General features: G+C 42.3%; 1 protein-coding gene across 1 annotated transcript in view; it reads right to left on the reverse strand.

The window, feature by feature from the left end:
* LOC125918752 (anoctamin-2-like) overlaps positions 1-25,729 on the reverse strand; it is a 94,460-nt gene that overhangs the window by 9,716 nt on the left and 59,015 nt on the right. The window contains exons 7-8 of the mRNA XM_049624946.1: positions 9,256-9,390; positions 2,769-2,929 (exon numbers count right to left, since the gene is read on the reverse strand). Coding sequence (XP_049480903.1) covers positions 2,769-2,929; positions 9,256-9,390 — 296 coding nt within the window. The remainder of the gene's footprint in view (positions 1-2,768; positions 2,930-9,255; positions 9,391-25,729) is intronic.

Here is a 25,729-nt window from a genome sequence, read left to right on the forward strand (position 1 = left end):
AGGACAAGGGAGGACTGTCATAACGACGAAGAGCGGCTCACAGCTCCTGGTGTGTATTACACGCCAGGGACTATGTCAAGTGCTCCACACATATCTCATTCACTTCTCACGGGAACACTACAGGGTAAGTATCCCTTCACCCACCTCACAGATGAGCATAATGAGGCCTAAAGGTTAAGAGCCTTGCTCCAGGTATACAACACCTTAGTTAAGAGTGCCGACTTTGGTGGGGCACCTGGATGGCTCAGTCGGTTGAGCATCAGTGAGTTCAAGCCCCCCATCGGACTCCCTGCTGTCACTCACCAACCCCCCCCGCCCCCCGCCAAGCCTGCTTTGGATCCTCTGTCTCCCCTTCTCTCTGCCCCTCCTCTGGCTGTGCTCGCTCTCTCAAAAATAAATAAAACTTAAGAACAAAACAAAAAACAAAACAAAACAGAGTGCTGACTTTTGTGACCAGGAGCCAGATCCACGCTGTCTGGCCATGGACCCTCAGCTGGTAAGGGGCAGAACTGAGACACACACATCTAGGACTGCCTGGCTCTTAAGACAGTGTCCTTAACTTCTATTCAGAACAGAGTTCAGAAACCCTGTCCCGTTACTTCCCTTTTCAATAGAGCTTCATTCACTTTCCAAAGTTCCCTGGAGTCTGAAGCCGGACGACAGAGGAACCAGGAGCTGGGCCTGAAGACTCCCACAGACCCAGACCCTGCCAAACTAGCACCTTCCACGCAGCCCTGGCTCAGCAGCCCCCACTCCTGCTCCACTGACAGAGAATCTCTCTGCAAAGTGCCACTTCTCCCCAGCCTTCCTCCTGGCAGGTTGGGCCCCAGCCCAGGCCCACCCAGCACAGCATCACTGATCATAATAATCATGGTAATGAGAGGCAGTACTATTATTTTTAATTGTAATTTGCAGGCAATTGTGCCCAGCGGCTCTTGGCTGCTGCAACCAAATACACAATCACATAAAACACAGCAAGGCTGTTAAAAAACACAACCGAACCCCACGCTATGCCAGGAAGCTCTGACGCATCCCACCCTTCCTGCTTTCCCCGCACGGCCACAGGAGGGGGAGGGAGAGGAGCAGGGGCGGGGGTGGGGGCAGTAAATTATGGCAGATCCCTGGGGTGGGGGGGGGGGGGTGAGAGGCATCTGTTAATTACAGCTATTGAGGAAAGAGGAGAGGTAGTTGTTGGGGCTTGAGAGTGGGAAAGTACAATTGAAAACCAAGTTTGTCTATGACAAGGGATTACGGATCCTAGGAAAAGTCTGTAAGGGATCATGGGTCTGGCGTTATTAAGCTTTCGCTATTCAGTCATGGGCATCTCTTAAGACAAATTGGTGGGAATTAGGACTGTAATATATCAAAAACTAAATATGTGTTCCAGGTTCCAAATGAATTCCAGTGAATTTGGGGGTAGTTATGAGATGCTATGCTTGACAAGGAGCCACAGAGCTGCAGCTCAAGATGCCCCAGTCAACAAGCTTCAGCTTCAGCCAGTTCTACTGAACCCGTCCTGTGAACCATTCCAGGGCCAAATGGTACTAAGTGCCACTTCCTCCTACTCCCTGTCCCTACTTCTGTGGGCTGACTACTGCCCATGTGCTCCTGGGTACTGGCTATTCCACCTGAGAACAGAAAATAGAGTGTCCCCTGGAAATGTTTCTTGGTGACCTAGTAATATGGCGGTCTTTCCAGTCTGGTTCTATCTCCACCCAAGTAGAGGTCCCTACAGGGAATAGAGAACGCTTGTGTTCGGTACTCCCAACACAGTACTGACAACAGACCTCTCCCTGTCCCCTCTTCACACTTTTGGGAATGTGTGACTCATGGTCCCATCCTGGCATGTCCTTCAGGCGCCATGGAGTCAGTGATAATCAAGTATCCTTTGCAGAAGGATCATGGCCCTGCTGCTCTGCAATCCAATGGGGAAGCTAAGGGCTTGTGTATCCAACAATGAGGAAAAAGTAAAAGTCAGGTAGCTACTCAAGATGGACTGAAATGTGTTGACTCTGTTCCTTGTATGATACACGTGGGTGTGTCTTCTTGGAAATGTCCAGTTACCACAGGGTTATTATTCCAGGTTATTCCATTCCAGTTTGTGAAGAGAAGGGTGTGTGTGTGTGTGTGTGTGTGTGTGTGTGTGTGGTCAGATGGCTATGGCCCAGAGAAAGTTTATTACCCTAATACTCTGGGGGTAAGGGAGGAGAAGGAAAATGATGAAACTATCTGTTCTTTACAAATCCCTTTGGTGGAAATACTGACAATACTTCTCTGGCATTAAGTAAAATCTCTAACATCTACACTCATGGTATCCTGGAAATTGCACTGAACCTGGAGTCAGGAGACCAGGTTTAGGCCCATCTTGACCACCAGCTACCTTGGTGACCATGGCAGTCACCCCACCACTCTGAGTGTTATACTGAATATCTATGACTTTACATATCTTAGTAGATAAACCTGGAGCACCTTACAGGTGTGCTAGGGGTTTTCAAACATGCATTGGTTCAAATTCTGAATAGATCATATGTGAGATTAAAACAAGATTAACATCCTATATGCTTTTAAAATATATATAAAGCCATGGAGGGTACTCCTAGGTCTATTCACATGTATAAGAGAGAAAGCTACTGTCCCTAAAATACTTATTGAGGTATAAGTATTAAATACTAAAGGACGTAAATCAAAGGGTATGGGCTTCAGAGCATGGTCACTGTAACCACTTAAAGATATCACCAATATAAGCAAGGCTCATGGTGACCACTTACCCCACAGAGCCATGAAGATGGAGAAGAAGACGGTGGCAGGGTTGTCAAACAGGTGGCTCGCCTTTGCTGTACCACAGGCTGAGCTGAGGTTCCAGTAATCACAGGACTTGTCACACAGGGGACACATGGTGAAGGCATTCTGCTGGTCACACATCTCTTTGCTGCAGTTGAGAGAGGCTGCTGGGTCAAGTGGAAGTCAAGGAGGACCCACCCCAAGAAAATCATCCTGAAAACATCTCCCACTTCCAAATCCATGGCTAAGCTTATCAACTCCATAGGTGAGGTGTGTTAGAGATGCTGGAATTGGATTCTTTGCCATGAGAGTTTTACTTCTGCATTTTGTCAAAGAAACGGATGGGCCACTTCTGAGGTGCGGATCCCCCTGTCACTAGGAGTGTCCTAATTAGTGAGCATCTGTCAGAGATGTTGTACACTGAGTGATGCCTTATAAAGTCCCCTCAAAATGTGCTGCATCTATGAGGTTGGTGGGGAGCACCGATGACTCTGAATCCATCACCTGCCTGAAGTCCGATTCCACCACCATCATATCAAGCCCAGGTTGTCTTCTTAAACCCTTATGGCTGCCCCCAACAGGTGTGGGACTGGTCATGGGGAGAAGCAAACCAAGAATCTGGCTGGATCAACACAAGCTCTTACTTCTTTCTAAAGAAGAAGCCACGGGAAGAAGAATGGAGTCAGAGCTGGGCTGGAAGTCTCTAAGTGCATCAGCTGCACGCCCATTTGTAGGATGGGGATTAATACCCTCAGTATAATAAGAATGATCAAAACTATGAAATGGGGGATGCCTCAGTCAGTTAAGCATCCAACTCTTGATGTCGGCTCTGTTCATGATCTTGTGGTTCGTGAGTTCAAGCCCCACATCAGGCTCTGCACTGTGTCAGCATGGAGCCTGCTTGGGATTCTTTCTCCCTTTCTCTCTGCCCCTGCCCCACTTGTTCTCTCTCTCCCTCTCTCTCTTTCCCTCTCTCTCTCTTAAAATAAATAAATAAACTTAAAAAAATTATTTAAAAAAAAACATGAAATGGGATTAGGGAGAATGCAAGAATAAGGTAAATTCTTCCAAAGTCTAGATTCTATGATACTTGTAGAGAGAAACACGAGTCAAATAACCACTGGTTAAATTCTAAGCTATCCATTCTATTTAATGGACTAATGAATATAGTTGAAATTCCATTCACTCTTTAGGTGATTAGCTAGATCCAATAAATTCAGGCTCATATGAATGCTTGCAAATAAGAACCAAAGAACTACCAGCCCTAATTGGCTTCCCCAGTGTCCTTCCACACTATATATTGGTAGGAAAATGAATGAACTCATCACTCTGGTGTGTAATATTTCCCCAGGGGGAATGGGTAGATGGTTAAACTCATTGTTTGGGGGAAAAGGGTGGAGAACTCGAGATTTCATGAAAATGAAGCATTGGCTGTTCTCAGAGAGCAGCTGGAGACACAGTCTTAGCGAGGTAGGAGGTACTACACTAAAAACCACAGCTGTGTTTCCTCTGGAAAGAGGCAGCAGAGGGCACTATAGAGTATGGCTGACAAGAGGGAGGCCATTGCCACAGTGAGCTGGCTGGCATCCTGTGTGCTAAATCAAGTGCTTACATGAAACCTGGAAGTCAAGGGATGCCTGGATCCAGCTCCCTTCCATGAAGAAGTTGAAGGATTTCCCTGAGGGCTGTCACAGTCTGTCAAGTCCCAGCTTTCAGGCTTGTTTTTAATGAGCCATTAAGCCCACAACAAGGAAAGGCCTTCTGTGTGAGAGAATGGAAACTCTAAGTCTGAATAAATCCTCATTCCTCCATTGACTCGCTGTGAAGCTGTCCATTGGCAAGTGTCAATAGGAGTGAGTCACTCACATAGACAATATTAAATAATATCTTAATAGTAAGTTTAGCCATGCAGGTTTTACTTGGGCACATTGTTTTTTTTTTTAAGTTTTCTTTTTTTGTAATGTTTGTTTACTTTTGAGAGAGAGACAGAGACAGAGTGTGAGCAGGGGAAGGGCAGAGAGAGAAGACACAGAATCCGAAGCAGGCTCCAGGCTCTGAGCTGTCAGCACAGTGCCCGACATGGGGCTCAAACTCACAAGCCATGAGATCATGACCTGAGCTGAAGTCAGACACTTAACCGACTGAGTCACCCAGATACCCCACACTTGGGTAAATTCTTATTGGTAACTGGAGAACAAGGTTTATTCTAAGTCTTCTGGGTCAGACAAGTGTCCACTGTATCACTGAGGAGTTGTTATTTTCAGAGATGAGACTACCCTCTTAGAAAACAGATTCACACAGAAAACTGTTAGTCTGTATAAATTATAGTAAAGAGCTGTGCTTTTAAGCCATGTTTGAGAACATATAAGTTCCTCAGTGCTGTCCTTAAGTATGTGTGTCAGGGACATCACTTTGTTGTTTGGGATTTTTTTTTTTTTTACACATAGACTTGGGGGAGGGATAATCCTAGTCAACCCAATTCTAATCAAACCCGGTCAATGCTTTAAAAAAAAAAGGTCAGGAATGAACACAGTGTCAGCAACCAGCTTGGTGCAAAGCACTTTGAAACTTAAGTGCTGTGTCACCAATCATTTGTACAAAATGGCAGCCATTGTAACATGGAGACTTCTCAAATCATTTAAATTTGAAGTCAGAATGCTTTATAGGTATTGGGTTGTTTTGTTTGTCTGTTGGATGCAAGCAATTTGAACAGAATTCTGGAGAAATTCTGCCTTAGGAGGATATTAAAATGACTTTGTATTCTCTGAGAGAGGCTGTCTCTCTAGACAAACTGAAAAGACAACTAGAAAGATGAGGGAAGCTCACTAGAACTGAAATCACATCTGGGTTATTCACCAGCTGCATAATCCACAGATTTCTTGTTAGATGCAAATGTGACTATAACTCATATTTCTTCAATCTATCATTTTCTCTAGAAAGCATAAAAGGGCTGATAAATGGTCTGGCAATCAGCTGAACCAGGACCCCAAGGTGAGTGGTGTTCTTAATCAGTAGTAACTCATTGCTCACAAATTAGGTGATACAGGGCTGTGCTAGCATGAAGGGAAGAGGTGCAATACGGCATTTATTCAAGAAATTCAGACACAACATTGCTACTAAGGACTCAGACCTAAAGTAACCATTTTTTTTCAACATGGTTTAGATCAATCAGATTTTTTTTTTAAATGTCCCAGTCTTTCCTATGCATGTAAGCAAATGCCTAATAAATGGAATCAATCCCTTGGTTAGTAAAGTACTATAGACAAGTCATGTACATATGGAACCATTTATTACTCATAAGTGATATTTGTATCTCACATATCAAAGTTGTGGGTGATAAAAGGTACCATTCAAAGTTCCACATAATGTAAATTTTCTGCTTTTGATATGATACTATAGTTACATGAGACACAACCAGTGGGGGGAACAGGATGAAGGATACTGTGGGTCCTTTGTACTATCTTCCTATTAGTCTATAATGTTTTCAAAATAAAACATTTTTTAAATGATACATAGATAATAAATTCCAGGCTTAATGTCAAAATACTCTAAAGTAATCCCAGGAATTACTTCTGCAAGTTTTTAATCATGCTTAGGAGTAGCTGACAGACACAGATCCCAGAAGAATATGAATTTGTTTAGATTCAGTATTGGGACTTAAAGACTACCTTTTGTTGATTGAGAGTGGTATTTCATGAGTTTTCGTCAAGCCCAAAGAGCTTGGATTTCTGATGGATACACAATTATGATTAAAGAGCAGTTCTTTTAAAAAATTCTTCATAATTTGTTATCATTTACATCTTCCTTATTTATCACACCCCACCTTGAGTATGCAAAACCAATAACCAAAATTTCAATTTTATAACAGTCAATTTCAAACTTTTGGACTGTGACCTACAGTTTAAAAAAAATCTTTTAATCAGATTCCAGTATACAAATACATACTCTCTCCCCTATAAACATACTTAGATAACTAAATAAAATCTCATAAAACAATACCTATACTTCCTTCTTATGATGAATACTAATATTATATTTCACTCTACTCTATCCTGTCTTTTTCTGGTTCACTTAAAACATAGCCATTCAACTGATTCTTTAATCCACTAGTGGGTTGCTATACATAGTTTCTGAAACATTACACACTCTTACAGGTAATAAGATACACCTGCAGTGATAACAATGATATTTTACATGACTATATACCTGCATATACACAAGCACATGTGTATAGATATAGATTTTTCAGCATGTGTAGACCATGATAATTTCCAGCTAAAATGGTCACTGTCTCATGTATTCCCAGATGGGAAACCAGGGCAAAGGTTCTAAAACCCAACATTAACCAGGACGCTGATGCCCACCCCCCTTCTCCTACACTGGCCTTGGCTCTCTATGCACAGTATGGAGTTTTCCAGTTTGGATCAATCTGAGGCCCAGCTCTCTAGGGATCAAACTCAGTAAAGGGAAACATGGGAGCCATGTTTCCTGAGAAAGCACCAGGCAAGGCCAGCTGAAGCTACTTGGCTACCAAGGAAGATATAAGCCCTCTGGGGGACTTCACATCTTAGCGGAAAAAGCAAAGATGGGAGCAGGAGGCAGCAGAGGTCAAACTGCAACCCTGACAATTATTAGTTGTTGAAGTTGGAAAAGTTAGGTGACCATACTTAGCATCAGATGAAAATAATAACAGTTTACAACCATTGATCTCTACAGGATCAAAAAAACTAATGCATGAAAACCACCCAGCACCATGCCTGGCACAAGGTAGGCATCTAGTAAGTATCCATTCTCCCCTTGCGCTCCATGGCCTGAAGAAAGCAGAACCTCTGCTATGTATCTCGTGTGACAAAGGTCCCAGAACTCCCAGTCAAGAACGCCAGACAGTTGGTCCTGGAGTTTTACACACAAAAATATCCAAACCCTTGTCTCTTATCTCAAGGTATTTTGCTTTATTCTAACCACGGGCAATGCCTATTCCAGCTTCTCTAGTTTACAAGACCATTCCTATAGACAGACATGGTGGAAAGAAGAGCTACCTGGTTCCTGCCATTGGTGAAACCTTTTCCTCAAAGGAGCACAGCTCTTGGCCCTTTCTCCAGAATGGCCACTACTTCCTCCAACTACAGTAGACACCCACAGTCTGCCCGGTGTCCTCATCCACCTGGCTACTGAGGGAACGTCCTGCTGGTACAGCGTGATCTCGGCTCACAGCCACAATTGCTGGCCCAGGGCCCTCTGCCTAACCCAAAGTGAGCCAACAGGCCTTTTTCATTCAGGACCAATCAAGTAGAAAGCTCTAAGTTGTAACACCCATGAGCTATTAGTAGGACTGTTTACATCCAATGGAGAAAATCTGTAGTGAAACAAATATGAGAAAGAACCAGAGACAGGAGATAAACAGGAGTCCCTATTTCCATTGTCTCTTAGGCTAGCCACATGCCTGACACTAGGTTCCCCCGACACACCCCAGAACCCTTATGATAAATTCGTTTTGTTGTTGTTGTGTTTTTTTTTTTTTTTTTTGCTTCAGCTAGTTCATGTTGCACGTCTATCACTTGCAACTGAAAAAGTATTAAAATACACTAACCCACTAACTATGCTTCGCTTTTCAAGGACAGTGCTGCAGATGGCAAGAGATTTAAATTTGAAATATAAGTGTCTCTCATGTCGCTTGTACTTTATTTCCACAGACGTTGACCCTTTCAACAACTATTTATTAATATTCTACTATGTGCCAAACATTGTCTCCTTGAATCCTCACAACAACATCACGAGGTACGAGTTATTACCACCATTTACAGCCAAGGGAAGGAAGACTCAGGGAGTGAACTACCCAGTCCTACAGCTAATACATAATGCTGTCCATCCTAAAGGATGCTATTTTTAAGTGCTTATATTCTTTGTAGTCTCTCTTTTCACCAGAAGGACCAGCCTTTATTCTATCTTTGGCTTTCCAAGAGCCTCACCATGGGGCCTATCACCTGCAGTTTCCAACTTCCTGAACCAGAGGCTGAGCCCTCCTTTCCAGAACTGCCTGCTTCCATGGTCAGCCTCACAGTGTTTGACCATATAAACATGCAATCGCCACCCAACACCGCTCAACATCTCCTGACTTGGGTCTTTATAGAAAACCAGAGAAAAGAGTAAGTCATGAAGTTGAGGGGGAAACGCATTTCTCAGGCATGATTTTTTTTCATCAGGTATAATTCATTTGCCCATATCAGACTTAGGCCCTGGAGAAGAGCTTAAGTAGGAGAGAAAGGGAGCCACCCCAGCACAGCTCTGAAGCCATTCCCAGACTCTGTAGTTCCCAGATCTGTCTCTGGAGGGAAGTTGCATGTGCGGTAAGGGGAGGAGAGAATAGAGGGTAAGAACTTTGGAAAGAAGCGTGTGAAATGTACTCGCAACTGGGATGAATCGCCAAACTACTGCCATGTGGGAACTGAGCCCTCTTCTTTAAAACCGTCTCACCTGGGAATATCTTCTTCGATTGTTGCACATCCATAAAGAAACACGATCACCCCGATTACAGAAGATGGGATGAGGAATGATGTATATAATCCCAGCCAGGCAAAATACAGTCCAATTTTTTCTCCAAAATACTTTCTGTAAAAGAAAGAAAATCACAACACATAGTAAGAACACCATATACATTCCACATTTCTGTTTGTTCTAACCTGACAATGGGTTGGCATAAAGGAAAAGAGATGGAAGTTAGATAGCGAAACAGGGACCTCGGCACAAAGATCAACGGGTCTCTTCTGATATGAATTACGTTCCCTTGGAATCACACACACACACACACACACACACACACACACACACCTGCCCTGGCTATTCCTGTGCCATAGCTGCAGGAAGGAATCCAGCCCTAACAGCAAGCTGAGAATATGCCGTAAGTTTTGGCATCTTTACTGGACAAACATGAAGGACACATCATCATCTCATAAGTACTGCAACCCACAAAAAAACCACACCTTTTCAGAACTTGCTTATATGAACAAAACACACAAAGTATATAGTTGGGCATGTATACTTGTGTACACAAACCATAAAACCCATAGAAAAAGGACTAGATGCATTTTGGTAAAATATTAGCAGTGGTTTCTCTAGCTGACAGGATGATGGGTGGCTTTTTATTTATTTTTCATCATTCTGCATTTAAAAAAAATTTTTTTAACATTTATTCATTTTTTGAGAGACAGAGCATGAGTGGGGGAGGGGCAGAGAGAGACAGGGCGACACAGAATCCGAAGCAGGCTCCAGGCTCCGAGCTGTCAGCACAGAGCCCAATGTGGGGCTCGAACCCACAAACTGTGAGATCATGACCTGAGCTGAAGTCTGACGCTTAACCGACTGAGCCACCCAGGCACCCCTTATCATTCTGCATTTTTAAACTACTTTGTTAATGAATTATTTTCATTAAAAAAAAATCTTTTTAAAGAGAAAATTAACCAGCCATTATCTTTTTGATCCCCATTCAGGAATGTAGTAAATTATCACACCAAGTCTCTAAAAAGGGATTTTTTTTCCTTTAAACAAATATTGGTTACGGATACCTGATGAGAAAACTACAAGTAGATTTTACTTCTTGAGAGCCTCTGACATAAAACTCAGGAGGGACAAGGGAGTGCAGCCCAGTCTTTGATGTGAGAACGAAAGAACAACAACAGACAACAGAATCTATTTCTCTACCACCAGAGGTGCTGACTGCAAGGACATGGGGCTTCCACCCTAATGGCAAGAGAAATCTGGATAATCTGTGACATCAAACTTCCCTTGAAGTTTCCATCAGGGAGTGGAAGCTGCAAGGTAATCATGTGAACTGAATTGAAAAAACAAAAGCAAAAACAACAACGACAAGCCCCTCCCAGGAAAGATGGGACATGTGAACACTTTCAGATTTGGCAGAGCATGGGAAGAAAAGGCAGACACCATAAAAGTGGGCACAAAGAAATAGATATAATTTTTTAAACCTTAAAGGTTGAGTATAGGTTAGCATGACATGTTAGAAAAAATGGCAGCTCTAGACACAAGAGGGCTTTGCGCTCACTCATAAGATCCTAGCCAAGAACCGCCACTCAGTACTCAGGACGACGGTAATGGGCAAGGTCAGAAACTGGAAAGGGCCTCCTTAGTTGCAGAGAGGCATGAAAGCACACCATCTCCCAGGACCATCTCTTATTCAAATCACTGAGTGACAAGGATCAGCAGTCTGCAGTGAGGGAGGGGCAGGAGAGAGACCCCCCTGCGGCAAAGGACTGCTGACAGCTGACGTGGAAAGGGGACAATGAGGACAAACTGTCAGCACTTCCAGGGCCCACATGAAGCAGCACATGGTAATAGCATCCCACTGCTGAAGGAATGTGAAGCCTGTCGTATGCTGCAGATGACTCTCACAACAACAAAATCCAAGCCGTGCCCAACCTCTGACTAGGTTGACTCTGCTCCCCTCATGACAGAAGAGGTATAAGCCCATTTCAGTTTTTCTTATTTTTTTTAGATTTATTTATTTTTTTGAGAGAGAAATAGAGAGACAGAGAGCACACAAGAGCACACAGGCGGGGGAAGAGCAGAGAGAGTGAAGGAGAGTCCCAAGCAAGGCTCCATGCTGTCACCACAGAGTCCGACATGGGGCTAGATCTCACAAACCATGAGATCATGAACTGAACTGAAATGAGAAGTCAGCTGTTAAACCGACTGAGCAACCCAGGTGCCCCAAGTCCATTTCTAGGTGTAAATACCACTTACCTCAGTTTCTATGTCCTTTCATACACAATGTTCAGAAAATTCAATAAAAAAAAATCCTGAGTTACATAAAAAATTAAACATTCACTGTCAAGAAATTAGGAAATCAACAAAACCAAAGTTGCTCTAGATGTCAGAATTATTAGGGACTTTAAAGTAATTATAATTCATTTTTTAAGGAAGAATCTAATGCAAAAGATAGGCAACATGCATCATGAGAAAATTGGGAACTCCCATAGAGAGACAAAAATACAAAAATGCAAAATGGAATTGCTAGAGGAAAAAAAAGCAATAATGGATATCAGATATGAGAAACATCTTTATTAGAGTGCCTTAGCAGGAGACTAAACACAGCTTAGGAAAAAATGAATAATTCTGAATATAAGTCAACAAATATTATCCAAACTAAGACACAAAGAGAAAGAAAAGAAGAAAAATATAGCAATCAAGAGCCATAGGATAATATCCTAGGGTCTATCATATGTAACTGAAGTCCCAGAAAGATAAAGAGAAAGAGACAGAAGAAACACTTGAATGGATTATGGCTAAAAAAATTTTCCAAAATTAATCGAAAACAATAAAACACAGATCCAAGAACTCCAGAGAACCCCAAGCAGAATAAATATAAAAACAAAAACAGAAACCCACATAGCTAGACAATATCATAATCAAACTTCTGAAAAACAAAGATAGAAAATCTTTAATTAAGCTGGGGTGAGGGTGAGGGTGAGGTGGGGAGGGTATTATATGCAAAGTAACAAAGATAAGATTTACAGTCAATTTCTTGGCAGAAACTATGCAAGCCAGAAGAATAGAGTGTCAACCTTAAAATATGGAAATTAAAAAAAAAAAACAGTCAAAGCAGAATACAGAATATTATGTGACATAGTGCTTCCATGGGGGATAAAACTAGTTCTTTGGAAGCCAAAACTATCTTAGGTAGCTTTCAGGTGGTTTTTAGGTCTCCAAAGGGCCACAGTACATAAACAGATACATAGTATATACATGGTATTAAAATTTCATGTAACAATAATGGAATAAAGGCAGAGAAACACTGATACCAAGCAAAAATAGTGATAATGTCTTATGGAGTTTATAACGTATGTAGGAATAGGATAATAATAGCACAAAAGACAGGAGAGAAGAAACCAAGATATACTGTTGGAAGACCCATACCCTGTGTTTGAAAGGGTATAATATTATTACTTTTTTAAAATTTATTGTCAAGTTAGCTAACATACAGTGTATACAGTGTGTTCCTGGTTTTGGGGGTAGATACCCGTGATTCATCACTTCTATACAACACCCAGTGCTCATCCCAACAAGTGCCCTCCTCAATGACTATCACCTGTTCCCCCCATCGCCATCAACCCTCAGTTTGTTCTCTGCATTCAAGAGTCTCTTATGGTTTGTATCCATGTTTTAAACTATTTTTTCCCCTTCCCTTCCCCCATGGACTTCCGTTAAGTTTCTGAAGTTCCACATGAGTGAAAACATGTGAGATCTGTCTTTCTCTGACTAACTTATGTCACTTAGCATAATATCCTCCAGTTCCATCCACTTTGCCACAAATGGCAGGATTTCATTCTTTCTCATTACCAAGTAATATTCCATTGTATATATAAACCACATCTTTTTTTTTCAATATATGAAATTTATTGTCAAAATGGTTTCCATACAACACCCAGTGCTCATCCCAAAAGGTGCCTTCCTCAATACCCATCACCCACCCTCCCCCACCCCCACCCCCCATCAACCCTCAGTTTGTTCTCAGTTTTTACGAGTCTCTTATCCTTGGGCTCTCTCCCACTCTAACCTCTTTTTTTTTTCCTTCCCCTCCCCCATGGGTTTCTGTTAAGTTTCTCAGGATCCACATAAGAGTGAAAACATATGGTATCTGTCTTTCTCTGTATGGCTTATTTCACTTAGCATCACACTCTCCAGTTCCATCCACGTTGCTACAAAGGGCCATATTTTGTTCTTTCTCATTGCCCTGTAGTACTCCATTGTGTATATAAACCACAATTTCTTTATCCATTCATCAGTTGATGGACATTTAGGCTCTTTCCATAATTTGGCTATTGTTGAGAGTGCTGCTATAAACATTGAGGTACAAGTGCCCCTATGCATCAGTACTCCTGTATCCCTTGGGTAAATTCCTAGCAGTGCTATTGCTGGGTCATAGGGTAGGTCTATTTTTAATTTTCTGAGGAACCTCCACACTGTTTTCCAGAGTGGCTGCACCAATTTGCATTCCTACCAACAGTGCAAGAGGGTTCCCGTTTCTCCACATCCTCTCCAGCATCTATAGTCTCCTGATTTGTTCATTTTGGCCACTCTGACTGGCGTGAGGTGATATCTGAGTGTGGTTTTGATTTGTATTTCCCTGATGAGGAGCAACGTTGAGCATCTTTTCATGTGCCTGTTGGCCATCCGGATGTCTTCTTTAGAGAAGTGTCTATTCATGTTTTCTGCCCATTTCTTCACTGGGTTATTTGTTTTTCGGGTGTGGAGTTTGGTGAGCTCTTTATAGATTTTGGATACTAGCCCTTTGTCCAATATGTCATTTGCAAATATCTTTTCCCATTCCGTTGGTTGCCTTTTAGTTTTGTTGGTTGTTTCCTTTGCTGTGCAGAAGCTTTTTATCTTCATAAGGTCCCAGTACTTCATTTTTGCTTTTAATTCCCTTGCCTTTGGGGATGTGTCGAGTAAGAGATTGCTACGGCTGAGGTCAGAGAGGTCTTTTCCTGCTTTCTCCTCTAGGGTTTTGATGATAAACCACATCTTCTTTCTCCATTCATCAGTTGATGGACATTTGGGCTCTTTCCATAATTTGGCTATTGTCTATAGTGCTGCTATAAACATTGGGGTACATATGCCCCTATGAATCAGCACTCCTGTATCCTTTGATAAATTCCTACTAGCACTATTGCTGGGTTGTAGGGTAGCTCTATTTTTAATTTTTTGAGGAACCTCCACACTGTTTTCCAGAGTGACTACACCAGTTTGCATTCCCTCCAACAGTACAAGAGGGTTCCCATTTGTCCACATCCTCACCAACATCTGTTGTTTCCTGAGTTGTTAATTTTAGCTACAAAGCTGTAATCATCAAGACAGTACAGTACTGGCACAAGAACAGATGCATAGATCAATGTAATAGAATAGAGAACCCAGAATTGGATCCACAAATGTATGGCCAACTAATCTTTGACAAAGCAGGAAAGAGTATGCAATGGAAAAAAGACAGTCTCTTTAGCAAATGGTGCTGGGAGAACTGGAGAGCAACATGCAGAAGAATGAAACTGGATCACTTTCTTATGCCATACACAAAAATAAACTCAAAATGGATGAAAAACCTAAATGTGAGACAGGAAACCATCAAAACCGTAAAGGAGAAAACAGGCAACAACTTCTTTCACCTCAGCCACAGCAATTTCTTGCTCAACACATCTCTAAAGGCAAGGGAAATAAAAGCAAACTGAACTACTGGGACTTCATCAAGATAAAAAGCTTCTGTACTACAAAGGAAACAATTAACAAAATTAAAAGGCAACTGACGGAATGGGAGAAGATATTTGCAAATAACATATCAGATAAAGGGTTGGTATCCAAAATCCATAAAGAACTTAGCAAACTCAACACCCCAAAATCAAATAATCCAGTAAAGAAATGGGCAGAATACATGAATAGACACTTTTCCAAAGAAGACATCCAGATGCCAACAGACACATGAAAAGATGCTCAACATCACTCATCATCAGTGAAATGGTATAATATTATTTTAAGGTAGAATGTGATAAATTAAAGATGTTTTCTGGTAAACCCTGGAGAAACCACTAAATTTTTTAGGATAGGTATAATTAATAGGCCAAAATGGGAGATGAAATGAAATCATAAAATATATTCATTTGCAAAGAAGGCATGAAAAGAGGAAAAACAGAAATAAACTACAGACAAAACAAATAAAAAACAAAGATGGTAAGATGGTAATTTTAAAATATAGATACATTAATAATAACACTAAATGTAAATGTATAAGAAACCTACTTTAATTATAAAGGCATATGTAGAAGAAAAAGTAAATGAAAAAAGACATACCATGCAAACATGAATCAAAAGGAAGCTGGGACACATAAAGAAGACTTCAGAAAAAAGAACATTACTTGGGATAAAGAGGGGCATTAATTAATGATAATGTGGTCAATTCATTAAGAAGGCCTAATAATCCTAAATGCATACAGTAAAATGCATACATCAGCTGCATACATCAAAATACATACAATAAAAACCAATAGAACTAAAAGGATGAATCAACAAATTTTCAAGTATAAATTGGAGATGTTAACACTTCTCTCTCAAGTAATGGAGAGAAAACTAGACATAAAATCAGTAAGAATATAGATGTCACTACACACTAACTTGACTTGACAGTCCACTAAGCAGCTGAAAATACATTCGTTTCAATACACATTCACCAAGATAGTCCATATTCTGAGTCATAAGGCTAATCCAACAAATTTAAAAGGATTGAAGTAATGAAAATTTTATTCCCTGGCCACAATTAAGTTAAACTTTTTAGTTTAGTTGATTTTTGTCAACAGCAGCAAGATATCTGAAAATAACCACAAATACTTGGAAATTAAACAGCACCCTTCTAAATAACCCAAAGAAGGGACAAAGAAGAAATAAAGGGAATTAGAAGGTATTTTCAATTGAGTGAAAAGGAAAACACAACATATCAAAAATTGTGGGACGCTGTTACAGAAATACTTCGCAATTTACAACAATTAATACTTGTATTAACATAAGAAATCTCTGAATCAAAATCATCTAAGCTTGCACTTCAACTAGAAAAAGAAGAACAAATTCAATCCAAAGCAAGAAGAAGAAAATAAATAATAAAGCAGGGACCAGAGGTCAGTGAGGAAGAAAGCAGAAAATCAATAGAGAAAGTCAATGAAACCAAAAGCTGGTTGTTTGACAGGACCCATAAAAGTGATAAATGTTCAGTCAGACTAATCAAGAAGGTGAAAGATAAAACACAAATTACCAACATGGGGAATGAAAGAAGGGACATCACTACAGATCCTATTTTCCATGACCATGTGATACTGTTAGCTGCTTCCTCATGGGTGTGCTCATCTTGCCTCCCCCTCCACTTCACACTGCCCACCTCTGGAAGAAGAGCGAGGAACAGAGAAGGCAGGAGGCACATAAGACATAACAAACACAAACTGCCCTAGTGCTCTTGTCTTGATTGTTTGTATGGCCCCACTTTAAATTCTCACGATATCTTTTCCAGGTGAGAAAACTAAAACTCTGTGGATAGATAGACTTGTCCAAGGTCACATGGCTAGTGCAGAGCAAAGCAAGAGCTTGATCCCTTGTCATCTGACCCCTCCATGTCCATTGCTCTTGCCAGGATAACAACAGAAGCCATAGTGACTGAAATTTATTGAGGACTGATTGTTTGCCAAGCTCTGTTCTAAGAGATTCTAAATAATGTCTTATTTTTCAGTCCTCACAACTCTATGAGGTAGTATGCTATTACCCACCAGTTACAGATGAAGAAACTGATATACAAAAAGATTAGCCACATGCGACTAAAAGATTACTCACATAGCTAGTAAGAAAGCAGAGACAAGATTCAAATCCAGTGGGGCTAACTTGAGATTCTAGCTCTTCACCTCCATAGTATACTGACTTCCAGGAAGGACTTAGAGAAGGAAAGGAAATGGTTGGGCAAGGGGACACACCCAGAGAAAACTTGCTGAGTTGGAGAAGGACAATATATAACTACTTATCCATCCCCCTCCCTTGCCATGTTCTCACTTTTTTTTTTCCAGCTCTGAAGCCAGACCACCACAGCATCCCATCTGAAGCATATTCAGAGACATAAGATTTCCCCAACCACTCTCTTAACCCATATAATCTACAAATCTCTTCTCCTGTTGTTTCCCAAACTTATGCTTAAGAAGCTGATCTGATAAATTAAACTTTACTGGGATACTTCATCACTTCTTCCAGGAAAGGAATTACATTCCAAGCTTTATGGAAACACAATACCTTCACCCCTTAAAGGAAGGGGTAGGGTATTTTGAGGGGCTCTTCTAACTGTTCTACCTAAGCAATTTACTCCTCTTTTTACCATAAAAACACTGCTGGTCAGAGAGGTGGACAGGAAGCCTGAATACAGAGCCCAGATGCCTGGAAAAGGAAGGTGGGAGGGTCAAAAAGCATTAGGGTAAGAACAGATGGAACAAAAAAGGGAAAAAAATCAATTATGTCATTTAAGGAAAACAGTTTAGTAGAGTCAAAACTTCAGATGCCTTCAGAAGCCAGGCAGGAAGCATAAATGTTTGATGCAGACCAGGCATGACCAATCATAGCATCTCCAGTGGAACACTAGAGGGCTTAGGTCTGTCTTCAGGGACCAGTAACTACTCAGCTCCAGCAGTCCAGGGTGACATGTGAGAAAATGGGACCTGAATTGCCAGAACCTAGATTTTTCAAGAAAAGCTGGAAATCTGCATTTCTCCTAATTTTTCAATGTTGGCAACTAACTCAACTGGAAAAAAATGTGGGAGTCAAACAAAAATATCCAAGGACTGGACAATATCTATGGAATTATCATCTGGTGCCCCCTCTGGTAGAGCAGAGATCCCAGAGCAGGGGCTTGGAGTGGGGAGAGCTGGGCATGAGTGTGCCCTCTTCTGCTTCCTAATTTGGGAAAGTCATCCACTTCTCTAAGCTTAATTTTCTTTCCATTTAAAATATGTTAGTGCGAAAATGAAATGAGTAAGGTATAGGAAGACATGGTGAGCAAGTAATAAATGCTGGAGGACACAGGAAGCAAGTAATAAATGTTACCTATTGTTGATGATGTTACTCTAAAAGTCCACGTGGTCTACTACATTAAAATGAAAAACTTCTCTTCATCAATGGTACTATTAAGCAAGTAAAGAGACTGGCCAAGGAATAGGGGAACAAAATATTTGTATACATTTATACAACAATAGACTTGTATCCGGAATACATAAAGAATAGATCAATATGAATTAGGAATCCAATAGAAAAATGAGAAAAAAACTTTAAGGAACATTTCATTAAAAAGATACCTAACTGCAGCCTCCAGTGAACTTACCACCAGAAGCACTGCTGACTCCGGTGAACACATTGTCCGAAGTACTGCTGCCTTCAGTGAACCCACTGCCCGAGGCAATGCAGCCTCCAGTGAACCCAGTGCCCATGGCACTGCATCCTCCAGTGAACGCATTGCCTGCGGCACTGGAGCCTCCAGTGAAAAGGCTCGCGGCAGTGCATCCTCCAGTGGACCCAGTGCCCACGGCACTGGAGCCTCCAGTGAATACAGTGTCCGCTGCACTGCAGCCTCCAGTGAAACCAGGGCTCGCGGCACTGCATCCTCCAGTGAACGCAGTACCCGCGGCACTGGATCTTCCAGTGAACACAGCTCCTGCGGCACTGCATCCTCCAGTGAACCCAGTGCCCGCGGAACGGCAAACTGCAGTGAACCTAGTTCCTGCGGCACGGCAGCCTCCAGTGAACCCAGTGCCCGCGGCACTACAGCCTCGATTGAATCCCATGCCCTCGGCACTGCAGCCTCCATTGAACCCACTGCCAGAAGCACTGCATCCCAGTGAACCCAGTGCCTGCGGCAATGCATCCTGAAGTGAACCCAGCCCGTGGCACTGCACACTCCAGTGAACCCAGTGCCCGCGGGACTGCAGCCTGCAATGAACCCATGGTCTGCCGACTCTACCCTCCAGTGAAGCCAGTGTCCCCGGCACTGCACCCTCCAGTGAAGCCAGTGCCTGCCGCACTGTACCCTCAAGTGAACCCAGTGCCCGCAGCACTGCAGCATGCAGTGAACCCAGTTCCAGCTTCTATGCAATCTCCAGTGAACCCACTGCCCGCAGCACTGCAGACTCCAGTGAACTTACCACCCGAAGCACTGCTGCCTACAGTGAACACATTGTCCGCAGCACTGCTGCCTTCAGTGAACCCACTGCCCGAGTCAATGCAGCCTCCAGTGTACCCAGTGTCGCGACACTGCAGCCTCCAGTGAAACCAGTGCCCGCGGAACTGCAGCCTCCAGTGAACCCAGTGCCCATGGCACTGCATCCTCCAGTGAAAGCATTGCCTGCTGCACTGGAGCCTCCAGTGAAGAAGGCCCACGGCAGTGCATCCTCCAGTGAACCCAGTGCCCATGGCACTGGAGCCTCCAGTGAACACAGTGTCCGCTGCACTGCACCATGCAGTGCACCCAGTTCCCGCTTCTATGCAGCCTCCAATGAACCCAGTGCCCGCAGCACTGAACCATGCAGTGAACCCAGTTCCTGCTTCTATGCAGCCTCCAGTGAACGCACTGCCAGTTAGTGCTGCGTTCAATAAACATGAAAAGGTACTCAACTTCCCTAATGATCAGATTATTGGGGAAATGAAAATGAAATCACAATGCAATATCTCTACCCAGTAAAGAGAATGGTAAAAATGAAAAAGAGGGGAAATACCAAGTTTTGGCCAAATGTAGAGAAACCAAAATGCTCACGCAGTGCAGGTGGGATATACACAGGTGGATCCACTTGGGAAAACTGCTTGGCAGCACCTACTACAGCGGGGCATGGGCATCCCCAGTGATGCAGTAACTCTTCTAAGTATATGCTCAACAGAAGTGCAAAGAGAGACCCATACAAGACTCACTATTTATAAGAGCCCCAAGCTGGAAACCACCCTAATGCCTATAAGGAATAAAATGGATAAATATGTTGTGATATACTTGCACAATGGAATATTATGCTGCAGTGAAAATGAACACATTACAAAGAACATGCAACCATATGGATAAATGTCATCAATACAACAGTGAACAAAAGAGGCCACATACTGAAGAATATATATACTTTATTATTCTATTTATATAAAGTTTAAAAACAAAATAACGGTGCTAGAAGTCCATATAGTAGTGTAATCATATTTTTCTTTGATCTGGGTACTGGTTGTATGGGTGGGTTCAGTTTGCAAAAATTCAACAAATTATATATATTATATATGCACACCTTTCTATAGGTATAGTATACTTTGATTTTAAAATGGTTTCATTTTTTATTTTATTTTAATTTTTTTTACACATTTATTCCTTTTTGAGAGACAGAGAGAGACAGAGTGCAAGTGGGGGTAGGGGCAGAGAGAGAGGGAGACACAGAATCCAAAGCAGGCTCCAGGATCCGAGCTGTCAGCATGGAGCCTGATGCAGGGCTCGAACCCACAGACCGTGAGATCATGACCTGAGCTGAAGTCGGAGGCTTAACCGACTGAGCCACCCAGGCGACCCTAAAAATGGTTTCATTTTTAATTTTTTTGTTATGTGCAGCTACCCTCTGTCGCCACACCATGCTATTACAATACCATTGGCTATATTTCTTATGCTGTGCCTTTTATACCTGTGAATTATTCATTCCATAACTGGAAGTCTGTACTTCCCATTCCCCTTCACCCATTTTACCCATGCTCCCCTCTGGCAACCATCAGTTCATTCTCTTTGTTTATTCATTTTGTTTTGTTTTGTTTTGTTTTTAGATTCCACATATGGGTGAAATCATATGGCATTTGTCTTTCTTGGTCTGACTTATTTTCCTTAGCATGGTACACTTTAGGTCCATCCATGTTGTTGCAAATGGCAAAATCTCATGCTTTTCAGTGGCTGTGTAATGTTCCATTATATATAATACCATATCTTCCTATCCATTCACATCTATCAATGGACTCTTAGGTTGCTTCCATATCTTGGCTATTGTAAATAATGCTGCAAAAACACAGGGGTGCATGTATCTTTTTGAATGAGTATTTTCATTTTCTTTGGGTAATTACCTAGTAATGGAGTTACTGGATCATTTGGTATTTCTATTACTGATTTTCTGAGGAACCTCCATAGTGTTTTCCACAGTGGCTGCACTAGTTTGCATTCCAACCAACAGTGCGTGAGGATTCCTTTTTCTCCACATCTTTGCAACAACACTTATTTCTTGTCTTTTTGATTGTAGCCATTCTGACAGGTGTGAGGTGGTATCTCATCATGGTTTTGATTTGTATTTCCCTGATGATTAATGCTGCTGAGCATCTTTTTATGTGTCTGTTGGCCATCTGTATATCTTCTTTGGAAAAATGTCTATTCAGGCCCTCTGCCCATTTTTTAATCGGGTATTTATTTTTTTGGTGTTGTCTTTGGTCTTTATACATTTTGGATACTAACCCTTTATCAGATGTGTCATTGGCAAATACCTTCTCTAGTTGTCGACTGTTTCCTTCATTTTCCAAAACCTTTTTATTTTTATTTAGTTCCAATAGTTTATTTTTGTTTTTGTTTCCCTTCCCTTTCCCTTGCCTTCCCATGTTTAGAAAAATGTTGCTATGGACAATGTCAGAGAAATTACTGCCCGTGCTGTCTTCTAGGATTTTTATGGTTGCAGGTCTCACATTTAGGTCTTTTATGCATTTTGAGTTTATGTATGGTGTTAGAAAGTGGTCTAGTTTCATTCTTTCCAGTTTTCCCAGCACCATTTATTGAAGAGACTCTCTTTTCCTCATTGTATATTCTTGCCTCCTTTTTCATAGATTAATTGACCATATAATCACTGGTCTATTTTTGGGCTCTCTATTCTGTTCAAGTGATCTATGTGTCTATTTTTGTGTCTGTACCATATTGTTTTAGTTACTATAGCTTTGTAGTATATATTGAGATCTAGAATTATGATACCTCCAGCTTTGTTTTCTTTCTCAAGACCAAAAGGATCATTCACCACAATCAAATGGAATTTATTCCAAGGACGCAAGGATGGTTCAATATTTGCAAATCAATCAACATGAATCATCACATCAACAAAATGAAGGATAAAAATCCTATGATCATCTCAGTAGATGCAGAAAAAGAATCTGACAAAATATCAACATTAATTCATGATAAAAACTCTCAACAAAGTAGGGTTAGAGGGAACCTACCTCAACATAATAAAGACCATATATGAAAAATCCACAGCTAACATCTTAATAGAAAAAAACCAGAGCTTTTCCTCTAAGATGAGGAAGAAGATAAGGATATTCATCATAATCTCTTTTATTAAACACAGTACTGGAAGTCCTCACCACACCCATCAGACAAGAAAAAGAAATCAGAGGTATCCATATAGGTAAACAAGTTGTTAACCTGTCACTATTTGCAGATGACATGATACTATATAGAGAAAACCCTAAAGACTCTACCAAAAAATCTACTAGAAATAATAAGTGAATTCAGTAAAGTTTCAGGATACTAAATTAATACCCAGAAATTAGTAGCACTTTTATACACTAATAACAAAGTAGCAGAAACAGAAATTAAGAAAACAATTCCATTTACAATTATACCCAAAAAAATAAAATACCCAAACATAAACTTAACCAAAGAGGCAAAAGACCAGTACTCCAAAAACTATACAACACTGATTAAAGAAACTGGAAGAAGATGTCACAAACAAATAGGAAGATATTACACGCTCATGGACTGGATGAATTAATATTGTTAAAATGTCCATATTAGCCAAAGCAATCTACAGATTGGAAGCAATCCCTATAAAAATACCAACAGCATTTTTCACAAAACTAGAACAAATAATACTAAAGTTTGTATGGAACCACAAAAGACCCCAAATAGCCAAAGCAATCTGAAAATGGTTTTAAAAAGACACCACATGTCCTATAATCTGCAGGCCAACAGATTCCCTGAAGATCATTTTGTCCATTCTCTTGCCTTCAAGCCAGACAGCATTTAATCCACATCTGGTGTATGTATCATTCAGGCTCAGTCTATCACCAGACCTGAACAGGGAGTTCTCACCTTAGTGAAGCAAAAAGGCCAGGCTTACAAAGACAAGGCTTCCAGAACCAGGCTGCCAGCCCTGAAATGCAAGGTCGGCATTCAGTGGGGCAGCCCAAGGCAGTGATGGGGTTGAATGCTGCTTGTGTCATTCCCAAGCGATCGGATCCGAAGTGGAGCAGACATGCCAGCAGGGCATGTTTCGGGGGAGCCAGCCCTGTCAGCCAGAGGGAGCGAATTCTGCTCTCAACTGCTGCCAAGCCCACATCAGCCTGACAGCATGGCAAAAGCACAGCACCTTCCTTCCTGGTCTTACGAAAAGCTCAGGCTTTCCCAGCCCCTCAGGAGACAGACTGTGGGCAGGTGCTGGGATGCCAAAGAGAAAGTTTGGAGCCTTTAATTAGAGTTCACAATGGCTGGTTCTTTGGAAGACAGCCTGGAAATTCCCAGCTACAGAAGAAGCCAGGCAAGCCAGCAAAGGCCTTTCCTTGGTGAAACCACGAGATTGGGCCAATTACCAATGCCCCTTTCCTGTATCTTCAGCTCTTGGAAATCATAGCTGATAAGGGGTCAGCACTGGGAGCAAGAGGAGAAATGCAGCATTTATTCAGCATGTACCATATGCCAAGCTCTTGGTTAAGTGCTTTATACACATTATCTCATTTAATGCCTACAAAACCTTACAAGGCAAGCTAAAAACTAGTGTTGGAATTAAGGTTAGATTCAGATGAACAAAAACAGTGAAAGATGACTTGGTTTGGTCAGGTTTTTAAAAAGTCTTTCTTGGGGATAATATTCAGTCAAGTCAAGGTTCAAGCTCCCTGTCAGAATGGTCTTGCCCAGCTCAAAGAGTTTCCCCACCTTTACAAGGTAGTATACAGGTAAGGAGGAAGTAGGTGCATCCTTAGGATGTAAGAGGGGAGGGGACTTCTGGCCAGAAGGCTGTCCGCTGGGAATTTCCTGGTCTAGACCTTGGAGCCCTGCCCTGGTCCCCGCTTCTCAGTAGCTGAGATGGGCTGGATTGGCTCCCAGTATTGTGTGGGCATCCACCAAGGGGTGGCCAGGCCAGCATGGTCCTACTGGGGCATCCACCCCAGTCTTCCTCTTCCTTGTCCCCACTCCAGCCTCTTCAAGTCAGCTAGTTCATGAGAACCTCTGGATCCCCCAGACTCTATGTGTGGTCTGTGGGATGAAGGGGGTGCTATTTCAGGCTCAGCTATCCCGAGTCAGCTGCCCTGGCAGCAGCATGAACACTGGCCCCATGCTGGATGCTGGGCTTCTCTAAAGGACTTGTAATTTCCTAAGACCACACTCTAAGACAGGAGGTGCAAACCCTGGGCACTAGGATTCACCCCCAAAATATCCAGGTGCTTGCTTCCTCTTGCTTCCACCTCCCTCTCCTACTCCAGAATAGTTTGACCCTAGGGAGGCACCAGAATAATGACCTCTCAACTCCTATTCTCCTACATCTTTCTATTTCTTTCTTACAATGGACTTCCTTCATTGGAAAAGCTGGTTTTCCCTTTCTGTCTGTTGGGAATTTCCCCATGTCTTATCCCCTCCACGCCTCACCGCAATCCTAGGGAGTACTGCCCCACCCCCACCTCTCCCAGCTGCAGGGGGTGGGGCAGTACTCCCTAGGATTGCGGTGAGGCGTGGAGGGGATAAGACATGGGGAAATTCCCAACAGACAGAAAGGGATTTCAAACATTGTCTATACAGATATACATTATACTCATTAAAGATTGGTGCTTATCAGTTTCTTTTCTTAGGACCCACGATCCTAAGACCTGAAGTACATGGTGCTTCTCTCTAGGGAATACAGACATGCCTGTGAGAAAGAGACCACCATCACAGGACATAAGGTTCTCCAGGCCTCTCCCCCATCCCACCTCCCAGCTTCTGCCTCCTGATCACTAGCCTGGCAATCCAGGGCCTGAACCCATCCCCGGGTGGAGGGGGGGGGGGTGTCCCACTGTTGGGGAACTGCAGCTGGATTGTCACCCATCTACCATAGCCGAAAGCAGGAGCCAGGCTGCCTCCAGCTCTGGGAGGCACAGGCCAGCACACACAATAGGTGGCTCCTCCAATCAACAATGGAGGGCCAGGAGGCTCTCAGTGCTTAGCCATCCCAGAGAGGTCAAGAGAAGACCTCCTTCTGAAAAGAACATTTTGCAAATATGGGGCAAATTCAGAAAGGAGAGTGAAGAATGGGCTAGGCTTCAGGGCTGTAAAAACCGGGCTTGGCTCAAGTCCTGACATTAAGAGACAACACAGATGCCAGCTAATGGGATGGGAGCACTTCAGAAGTTCCAGAGGGGAAAAAAT

This window comes from Panthera uncia, chromosome B4 (genome assembly GCF_023721935.1).
Source record: "Panthera uncia isolate 11264 chromosome B4, Puncia_PCG_1.0, whole genome shotgun sequence".
Lineage (NCBI taxonomy): Eukaryota > Metazoa > Chordata > Mammalia > Carnivora > Felidae > Panthera > Panthera uncia.